Source organism: Bos indicus, chromosome 22, assembly GCF_029378745.1.
Source record: "Bos indicus isolate NIAB-ARS_2022 breed Sahiwal x Tharparkar chromosome 22, NIAB-ARS_B.indTharparkar_mat_pri_1.0, whole genome shotgun sequence".
In the NCBI taxonomy this organism is placed as follows: Eukaryota; Metazoa; Chordata; class Mammalia; order Artiodactyla; family Bovidae; genus Bos; species Bos indicus.
This window is the reverse complement of record NC_091781.1, coordinates 59834588-59845028: the sequence shown is the minus strand read 5'-3', so window position 1 is coordinate 59845028 and position 10441 is coordinate 59834588. Positions and strand designations below refer to the sequence as shown.

General features: G+C 55.3%; 1 protein-coding gene across 2 annotated transcripts in view; it reads left to right on the top strand.

Annotated features, from left to right (window-relative positions):
• The first annotated feature begins 1293 nt into the window (after positions 1-1293).
• The window catches only part of PODXL2 (podocalyxin like 2), a 49189-nt gene continuing 40041 nt past the window's right edge, over positions 1294-10441 (top strand). The window contains exons 1-2 of one of the 2 annotated variants that reach the window (XM_070777027.1): positions 1294-1430; positions 6426-6704. In XM_070777027.1, the coding sequence (XP_070633128.1) occupies positions 1367-1430; positions 6426-6704 (343 nt within the window). In that variant the 5' untranslated portion in view covers positions 1294-1366. The remainder of the gene's footprint in view (positions 1431-6425; positions 6705-10441) is intronic. The other variant, XM_070777029.1, reaches the window with a different exon arrangement.

The window sequence follows — 10441 nt, the reverse complement described above, 5'->3', positions numbered from 1 at the left end:
TTTAGTACATGCAGCCTTCACCTTGCTCATATTTCTTCATGAAAGTTGCATCTGCGCTCCATAAGATTGGCTTAGGGCTTTTTAAATTGTTATTCCAACTTCATAAAGTCAATTGGGAAGCTTTCTAACTTTGCAGTTTATTTGATGTATCTTTTTTAGGAGGATATTTTAATTATCTTTTATTTTTTCCCCATTGTTGCTTATTTAGCTTTTTCTACTACTTGAATCAGTCATTTGTTTTTTCCTTAAAAGTATATACTGCAATTACAGTTTAAATGTTAATAATATGTGTCGTTTTGCTTATAATTTTAAAATAACTTATTTGTAGTTTTGTTCTCCTTTTCATTTCTAATGGTATTTATACTTAGGTCTTCTTTTCTTGATGGTAAAAGATTTGGCAGCTTCATCTTTCTCAGGCTTTTAGCAGTCAGTTCTACTGGGGTTTTCTTATGTCAACAAATGTGTTGATTCCTCCGTGTACGTGCGTGTTAAAGCCTCTTACGTCGGATACTTAATTCGCTTTCTTTTACTGTCTTCTAGTAGCGTCTGTGGCTATAAACTCTGACCCGTTGGCTGCGCTCTGCGGATTTTGATATGCAGTGTTCTCAATTTATGAATAAACTATTAATAACATCATGGGACTTATGCCTCTCAAGAGTTATTCAGAAAGGCGTGAGCTTGGTTCTGCTGCTGCTGCTGCTGCTAAGTCGCTTCAGTCGTGTCCGACTCTATGCGAGCCCACAGACAGCAGCCCACCAGGCTCCGCCGTCCCTGGGATTCTCCAGGCAAGAACACGAGTGGGTTGCCATTTCCTTCTCCAATGCGTGAAAGTGAAGTCGCTCAGTCGTGTCCGACTCCCAGCGACCCCATGGACCGCAGCCTACCAGGCTCCTCCATCCATGGGATTTTCCAGGCGAGAACACTGGAGTGAGGTGCCATTGCCTTCTCCAGAGCTTGGTTCGGGCAGTGCCTAACCCAGACGGAGCCCACCCGCGACCGAGAAAGAAGCCCCTCACAGAGCCTGAGGTCGGGCGCAGCCTCGCGAGCTCGGCCCTCAGCGCCGCGGCCACGCCCCGCGTTCGCGAGACTTGAGCGCCAGGCGGCTGCGGGCCTGTGAGGCGTGAGGGCTGAGGTGCGAGGCGCGCGAGGCGCGGGCAGCAGGCTGGCTCCGCCCCCGACCTCCGCGACGTCGATTGGCTGGTGGCCGGGCGGAGGGGCGGGGCGCTCACGTGGCGGGGCGGGGCGGGGCGAGTGACGGCCTCGCGGGCCAATGGGCGCGCGCGCGCGCGCGCCGCCGCCGCCGCTGCCGCCGCCGCCCGTGCGGCCCTGAGATGCCCAGGCAGCTGCGGAGCGGCGACGCGGCACCATGGGCCGGCTGCTGAGGGCCGCGGGGTCGCCGCTGCCGTCCCTGCTGCTGCTGCTGGCCGGAGGTGAGCGGGCGGCGGCCGGCGCGCGCTGGGCGGCTCCGCGCCAACAAAGGGCCGCGCGGCCGCGAGCGCTCTGAGCGCTTCTGAGGGCGGGGGGCGGGGGCGCCGGGCGGGTGTGTCTCTGCGACAAAGGGCCGCGCGCCCGGGCTGCGGGGACAGGCGCGGGGGGCGGCGACGGCAGCTGTGCGCGCGGGGAGCGGCGCGGGGGTCCGGGCCCGCGGCGGCTGGGCGGGCGCGGGGCGCGCCGGCGGGGGTGGGCACCTGTGTGTGCGCGCGGTGGTCCCGCCCGCCGCGGTCGGCCTGATGCTCCCCGCGCGGTCGGCCTGAGGCGCTCTGAGGTCCGTCCCCGGCTGGTTGGGGGGACGACCTCTGCAGAGCGACCGCTGCCCTGTGCGCCGGGGCGCAGAATCCCGCCGCCGCGACTCAGCCAGGGGCCGCCTTCGGCAGCGGGGCGCAGGCACGGCTGAGGACCCAGGCGGTGCGCCCCGGACGTGGCCTCCGGGCCGCCCCATCGCTGTCCGCACCACGCGAGTCCTGTCTGGAGGGCAGGGGCGGTTCAGCTCTAGGCGCTGCCGGCCGGCTGCCTCTCCATGTGGCAGCCATCCCAGAACTGGTCTGCAGAGTGTGTCAGGACCATGCCCCAGCTGTTACCGTGCCCCTTCCTGCCAGCTGCGGGTTACCCCCCTCGTCCCTCCGCTTCCGTCCGGGGGGCGCGCTAGTGTACTGGGGTGCGTGTGTGTCCACCAAGACGTCTCCCTTACAAAGCTGTAGTGGGGACACGCCTGCCAGGACCGGGCGGCACTGTTTCTCTGACACGCGCGCCAAGTGTGTGCCCTCGCGTTGGTGGTGCTGGCCCATCACTGTTGCAGCGGACAGTCCAAGCTGTGGGCCGCATCACTGATGCTGCTGGGCAGCTCCGAATGGGTGTCTGCGGAGGGTTGGGGATCTCGGACTTCAGAGCTGCTGATTAGGGCAAGGGAAACGAGAGCAGGACGCGGGGATCAAGAGCAGACGCAGGGGAGACAAAACATGGGGATTGTGGAGACCTTGCTCTTTTCACCCCCTAAGATACAAGCCTGCTTCCTGCGCCTCCTTTCCTGAATTTGTTTGGGTCAGGTTTTCAGTTCTTTGAGGCCGATCCCTGGAATCCTTTTCATGCTCTGTCTTTTTTGTTCTCTTGGTTGAGAGTGATGGAGGTAACAGAAGATTGCAGGTGCTAGAGGAAAAAAAAAGATCAGTGTGTATCTGGAAGTTAAAATCCGGTAGTCTTAGGCAGATTAATTATTAAGTGCAAAAGTAGTTATACAGGGAATGGGTAGGTCTCAGCTACTATTTTGGTGGGCAAGTTTGAAAATAAGTAACATCTCGTAATTACCCACTGCCAAGCTTTTGAAAATATCAAGGTCTTTATAAAGGAAAAATAACCATTGTGCAGAAAAATAGCTTCAAGAAAAAGAAACTGTTTACTGCAGAAGAAATCAAAAGCCAGATTCCTCCTTTTCAAACACAGCTTTTCAGAAACATGATCAGAATCTCTTAGTGGCTCAGTGGTAAAAGAATTTGTCTGCAAGGCAGGAAATGCAGGAGATGTGGATCCAGTCCCTGGGTTGGAAAGATCCCCTGGAGAAGGAAATGGCACTCTTGCCTGAAAAATTCTATGGACAGAGGAGCCTGGCAGGCTACCATCCATGGGGTCGCGTAGAGTCCGACACGACTGAAGCAGCGGCAGTCTCGTACACACTTTTTATTCCTATCAGAGTGTTGGGAAAGATAGACCAGGACGAACTGTGGTTTCTCCGCAGGTGACAGATGGAGGGGAGAGGCTGGGAGAATGGGGCCCCCTTAGTCAGGGGAATGGTCACAATAGACCCTAGCGGATTCCTCAGACCACAGCGCTCTGCATGGAGAGCTTCACGGGCTAAAGATTCATCCCCAGAGGCAAGAAGTCAGCAGGACAGACACAGGTTCCTGGTGGCAGGACTGAGGACTGTGTGGCCGAGACTCCTCCTCCCTCACCTCCCTTAGCCTCGGAGAGGCAGCTCTCAGGTTGTGGAGAGGCACAGCACGTTTGGTCCTCTGGTGGTTTCGTGGAGGGTAAAATTCCAAGGATTCTTAAGAGAGTCTATTGCTCTTCTAAAACACTGAAGTAATGTCTCTCTCAGTAGGTGGATAAAGGGCTTCACCTCACAGAGAAGGCTGCTCTGGTCCCTGGGAACCTGTGCAGTTTTTGTTACTTAATTACTGCAGACATTTCTCATCAGTTGAGTTTTTTCTTCCTGGACTGCCTGAGTTTTTCCAGGTTACTGTCTTGTGGTGTTTGGTTCCCCAAACCTGGGGAAGCCACATCTGAAAGTAGACCTGTTGTATCACCTGGTGTCTTACATAACCGGGCATTCCATTTTTCAAAGAGCACTTTCTCCCCCAAGGGCAGAGGCTGTCTTCTCTTCCCCTTTGTGTCTCTAGAGGAGGCCTGGCATAGTAGGTGACCAGAATAGGAGCTGGGGGCGGGGGTGGACTGCTTTCTTCTGAGCAGTGGAAGTCCAGTGCAGATGTTAACCTCCAGTAAGACGCTGCAGCATACCTGAAACCAAAGTTACCTGGCATCGTATCTGATTGACAGTTTTGTGTATTGTGATTAACTTTGTAAAATTAGAGAATAAGTCTTACTCCAGTAGGGCTGATAGATGACCTACTTCTAGACACAGGGTCCAGGCAGAAATGTAGATAAAGGGGCATCTTGGTGGAAGGAAGGGATCACTTCACTGACTTGAGGTCTTTCGGAACAGGAGGAAAGACCCCTACACTCTTAGCCACCCTGTGCTTTGGGTTTCTGGTGGGGACCCTGAGCAGGGTGCTGGGAGGACAGGGTCTCTTCCATCCAGCTCTTTCCTTGCTCCTCAGATCCCGTGAGGCATCGGGTCACGCCAGGTGCTCTCTCCTTATGTGTCCTTAGGAAGAAGAACACGAGCAGCTTTCCGACATTTCCTCAGGGAGCATCCACTGGACCTTCTTGTGGGGAGAAGCTGGCTAATGACAGCAATTCTGTTACCTGGTTATTTGACCTTAATCTCACTAGGCCTGTTATCTCTCTGTAAAACAAAAGGGTATTTCTTATTTTTAAAATTTATTTATTTTTAATCGAAGGGTAATTGCTTTACAGAATCCCTTTGGTTTCTACCAAACATCAGCATGAATCAGCCATAGGGAAAGGGTATGTCTTAATTTATTTGGTTGTTTACTCAAACACACCCTGAGCTCCTGTGATACTTCAGAGACTGTTGAGGCCCGGTCACGACAAAGGTGAGTCCCATGTTCACCGTTGAGTGAGGGGCTGTCCGGTGGTCTGCTGCAGCACAGTGAGGAGAGTGCAGTGACGTGTGAAGAGCCAGTGGTCGTGGAGGGGCTGCAGCCTGGACCCAGGGAGCTGGGGCGGCTGTTTGGAGCTGAGCCTGGAAGCAGGAGGAGGACTTAGGCGGACGGATGCAGGTGCCCACGGGTGTCACCTGCTTCTGGTTAACTCTGTCTGAGGCTCTGACAGCGTCTGTTTCTTCCTGTTTTTCCCTGAAGTCACGTAGAGTAACTGGTCTTCATTATTCACAGCAACTTTTTGTTTAAATGTGTTTGAAGACCCTGACCATTGTCGCTCTTAAACGTTCTCTTTTCCTGGCCAAGAATGCCCTGCTTCCCTGCTCTCCATAAAGAGGAGACCACGTCCACGAGCAGTCTGCAGTCTGCCCTTCAGCGTGCAGACTGCACGCTGAAGGGGGCTGACCTCTCCCGGTGGCCCCGCGTCTGGGGGCTTCTCCATCCTGCTGTACGGGTGATGGGGGGCCGACGCTCCCCCAGTCGCTCAGCCACAGGCCGGAGCCCCTGCCTGCCTTGCTCCTGCAGCAGCCTGAGTCTGACCGCAAGGCCCGTGTGTCCTCCCGCGGACGCTTGTTACTTTGTTCCGCCCCTTCCCGGTACCCCAGGCTGCTTTCCTTAGACTCAAGTGTATCTTGTCTGTCCTGTCTCTCTCTGGACGCGTTCTCTGTTTCTGGTAGAACTTGCTTCTGAGTCTGAAACATCTGTCTTCCTTAGTGGCCACTTGTTGGGCTTAGGGCCTACTATTGCCTAAGGTGCTTGTAAGCATTAAAATTTAGATGATGCTTGTGTGCTGTGCTTAATCAGTCATGTCCGACTCTTTGTAGCCCGCCAGACTCCTCTGTCCATGGGGATTCTCCAGGCAAGAATGCTGGAGTGGGTTGCCCTGCCCTTCTCCAGGTGATTTTCCCAACTCAGGGACTGAACCCAGGTCTCCCTTACTGCAGGCAGATTCTTTACCATCTGAGCCCCCAGGGAAGCCCAGATAACACTTACATGACTAAACATTTCCACGGACTCTGTCAAGTCCTATCACAGTGCACTCCAAGCACAGAGCGGGAAAAAGCTCCTGCAGTTCCCTCTTTCTCGCATCATTGAATATCCGTCTGGAAAAGAGAATGTGGAGGCCCTTTCACCCGCCTTCCTCACTTTTCAGATGAGACTGAGGTCTGAAGACTTACAGCAAGTTAGTGATACTTCTGTAGTTAGTATACATCATAAAACCAGCAAATAGGGCTGCTTCCTGTTCGTAATGAATGGAAGTGAGAGAGACGGGAAAAAGAAGATCCCCTTTATTTTACTGTTTTTTGTTTTGTAAATTAGGATAGAGGGTCCAGGGTTCCAGTCTGGGATGAATTTGACCTGTGACCACCTCACTTGGTCTTAAACACCCTGTGTTGCTGAAACGCAGATCGAGTTCTTGATGCAGTTTGGGAAAGTGTGCGGCCTGGGATAGGAGCCTGGGGAGCAGGGTGTGTGCAGGGTCCAGGAAAGCGGGGCCCCTTCTGACCCGCAGCCTTGGGTGTCAGGAGTGTCCGCGAAGCCCCCGCCCTCGCCCTGGGCCCTTGATCCTCGCAGGCAGGTCTCCACCCTGCGCCCTCTTCCCCGTAACCCCCAGCTCTCCTGTCTGCGCAGGAGCGTCCCTGGGTGTGCGTGCAGCTGGGTCCGAGGAGCCCGGCTCAGAGGGCCTCCCCTCCACCTCCCTGCTGGACCTCCTGCTGCCCACGGGCCTGGAGCCGCTGGACTCGGAGGAGCCGAGCGAGGCCGTGGGCCTGGGCGCTGGCCTGGGAGCCCCCGGCTCAGGCTTCCCCAGCGAGGAGAGCGAAGAGTCCCGCATCCTGCAGCCACCGCAGTACTTCTGGGAGGAGGAGGACGCGCTCAACGAGTCCAGTCTGGGCCTGGGACCCACTGCAGGTATCGTGCTCGCTCGCCCTTGTTTCTGGAAGGTCTGTTTGTCTGTGTTCTGGCTGCGCTGGGTCCTTGCTGCTGAGCTAAGGCTACCTCTAGCTGCGGTGCACAGCCTTCTCGTTTCAGTGGCCTCTTGTTGCAGCACAGGCTCTCGGCACGGGGGCTCGGCAGTTGTGGCTCCCGGGCTCTGGTGTGCTGGCTCGGTGGAGGTGGCGGCCTCTGGGCTTTGTTGCCCCTCGGCACATGGGAGCCTCCCGGACCAGGGCTGGAACCCGTGTCTCCTGCGTTGGCAGGTGGGTTCTTAACCACTGGCCCAGCAGGGAAGCCTCCGTCTCTCCTAAGACGTGTGCTGATTGCCGCCGGGAGGCCGGGCACGATGCCCGACAGCCCTTTGCTTGCCCGCATCCCACCTCTTCTCCGTCCTCACCTGCTTTCACCCTCTGCTGCCCTCCAGAACCTCAAGGCTGGCTCTCTGGACTCTGAGGGCCTTGCTGGCCCAAGGGACCCTTTTCCTTTCGTAATATTCACAGCTGTGTAGTGACCTGTGTTCTGTGCTCATATAATTGAGTGTAGTGCTGACAGCCCGTGAGATGAAGGGTGTTAACCCCATCCTGAACGTGAGGAAACTGAGGCTCAGAGGAGAAGGCGGGCCTGCAGTCACAGAGCTGTGGGGGTGGCCAGGCGCAGCACAAACGTCGGTCTGTCCAGGCCTCAGGTTGGTCGCCTGCTCCTCTTCTGTGCCATGTGGTCTCTGTTGAAGGGTCCCTGTGCCCCTGGGTCCCTGAGCCCCGCCAGGTGTTCCGAGCGCCCTTCCCTGGCTCTGCCCCGGGGCCGGGCCAGGCTCAGTGGCGCACGGCTGCGGCTGAAGACGGAGAGACAGGGCTCCCTGGCTGGCAGCCGCCACCGCTGTGCGGGGCTCTTGGCTGGCACTGGGCACTCAGACTGGTGCCCAAGTTTGGGGCTGGGCATTACAGAGTTTAGCCCTGGGTTTTTTTTTAATAAATGTATTTTGGGTTTGTGTTTTCTAATTACAAATATAATACATGAAAAATACAGAAAACGTGGGAAACACAAAAACAATACAAAGAGGAAACCCCCCCATGCTGTCACGATGAAAAATGATAAGCACCGGTATTTTGGGCTGCGTGCCTTCAGTCACTTTTATATGCAACACTGGAGTCTTTTTCCACTTTAAGATCGTTCTTAAATATCTTATTTCCACGTTGTTAGCTATCCTTTTATAACCTGGCTTTCAGTGAGTCCATAGCATTTCCTCAGGTGTGGAGCGGTTCCCTGTTGCTGAATGTGTGGTTTCCAGTTCGTTTGTTTGTTTGCTTTGTCTGTGGCTGTGCTGGGTCTTCATTGCGGTGTGCAGGCGTCTTGTTGCAGCGGCCCCTCTTGCCGAAGAGCACAGGCTCGGTACTTGTGGCGCCCGGGCTTAATTCTTTGGCTTGTGGGGTCGTCCCAGACCATGGAGGGCACCCATGTCCCACGTGTGGACAGACGGCTTATCAACCACGGGACGCCAGAGAGCCCTAGTTTGCACTTGTGAAGACGCTGCAAAAACCTGTATGTATCTTTGCACTTTTCTGGTTGTTCCTTGGGATAAACTTCTAGAGTCAAATCGCTAGGTCTAAAGATGTGTCAGTCAGCACCCCAGCGTCCCAGAAATAAAGTGCTGCTCACACTGAGGCATCCGAGGAGGCTGTGTTTTGGTGGGGTTGTTGTTGTTGTTGGACACGTCCTGCCTCAGGTTTATTTGCACCAACGTCCAGGAGCACACCAGCCCCGTGCAGGCAGCGGCCCCGTGCAGGCAGCCGCCCGGGGGCCACACCAGTCCCCCTGTCCTCACACTGGCAGCTGGCGGCCTGCACTCGCAGCCTGGGGGCCTGGGCGCCTTTGGCAGAGCAGCAACCGTCGCTAGGGTGCCTGGGCCTTGGTTCGAGCCTTGGCCTGGGACTTCGGGACTCTTGGTGATGTGGGCACCAGCACATTGCCAGGCTTCAGGTGAGCCAGGTAGGTGAGTCCCCTGAGTGCGCACTGCCCCCGTGGGGACCTGGGGCTCAGACTCCTTGGGCTCTTGGCAAGCTTCGACAGCGCCGGCAGGCGCACTCCGGCCCGCGTTGTCTGCAGGCCCTCCCTGTTGTGCTCCTGAGCAGAGCTTGTCTTCCTTAGGAACTTGAGGTCCACCTTCTTAAGTGATTCGTGCTTTGTGACCAGGGTTTCTCGATGCTGTCTCTGTGCCAAGTTGGGGATGAGTTGTGTGCGGTGTGGTTCTTGGACTTGGCTGTGTCTGCAGCTCCTGAAGCGCCTGGGAGCAGAGAGCAGGGAGGGTCATTCATAGACAGTGGGCTCACCAGGGGAGCAGCATGGGGTGGCACCCCGGGGAGTCCGGTGCTCCTGGCAGCAGAGTGCTCAGCACCCACCCCCAGGGGGCAAAGAAAGGCACAGACGGCAGGAGCCTGTCCTATGTGGGGAGGGACTGGGGATCCGGGGTCCTGACCCCAGCAGTGGGGTGATGGGGGCGAGGGCGGGGACTAGGTGCTCACGCTCCGGCTCCTCCGGGGTCCCTGTTGCCGGTGGTGCCTCCCCAGCCTGTCGAGGAGTCTGGGCAGGGCTGCTGACGGTTCCCGGGCCAGGTCCCCGGCAGAGGACAGGGTGGGCCTGACGTGGACGGGCCTCTTCTGAGGCTTGTGTCATTGTGGTCGGGGGGCCTCCAGAAAGGGTGCTCCAGGTTGCATGCCCGTCAGGGGGAGTGAATGCCAGGTTCTGGACCCTCTCCGACACTGAGTTCTCTGACTTGGACATCTTTGCTGGTTTGATATACAGAACTCTAACGGCTGGTAAGTTTTTACTGTGGGGCTTCTCTGGTGGCTCAGCAGTAAAGAATCCGCCTGCCAATGCAGATGCAGAGACATGGGTTCAGTCCCTGGGTCAGGAAGATCCCCTGGAGAAGGAAATGGCAACTCACTCCAGTATTCTTGCCTGGGAAATCCCATGGACAGAAGAGCCTGGTGGAGTCCTTGAGGTCACAGAGTTGGACACAACTGAGTGACTATAAACAACACCGGACTGTAGCTGAAGTGTATGTGAGTTAACTGAATGTATGCACTGAACGTATTATATGGTCCAGTTGTTTTGATTTGAAGCACATGCAATTAAGAGCAAGCTTTGGAGTCAGGCAGAGTCCAAAGTCCCAGCCCTGTGATTTTGGGCAGGTGGCAGTCTAAGCCTGAGTTCTCTGGAAGGAAATAGTATCACAGCATTGTGAGGGTTAAATGCAGTAGTATATTTGAAGTGCTTAACACACGGTAATATGAGATAACATGAAAATGTTAACTGTTATTATTACATTTCCATTGTTTTTGAGGCTTGCTTATCACTGTGCAAATCTTTATATAAAACGCATACAAACTTATGTCTGACATAAATAGAAAGTTTTTTCCAGTTTATTGCTTCCTTTTTATTATAGTAATACTTGATATACACAGGTGAAAATCTTTAAGCTTTGACAGTCTTCCTTTTGAAATGTGCTTATGTGTTTCGTTTATAAGAGCCTTTCCCTGTATGAGATAGATGCAGCTTTATTTCTTCTGTTCTTTTTCAGCCTCGGTTCTGCTTGTAACTGTCTGCTGGCTGTCATCTGTTCGGGCTGGGGTGTAGGCGGGGATGGAGCTCATCCGTGTGGAGGGCTGTGGCTGCAGCAGCTGTGCCGCGCTCAGTCGCTCAGTTGTGTCTGACCC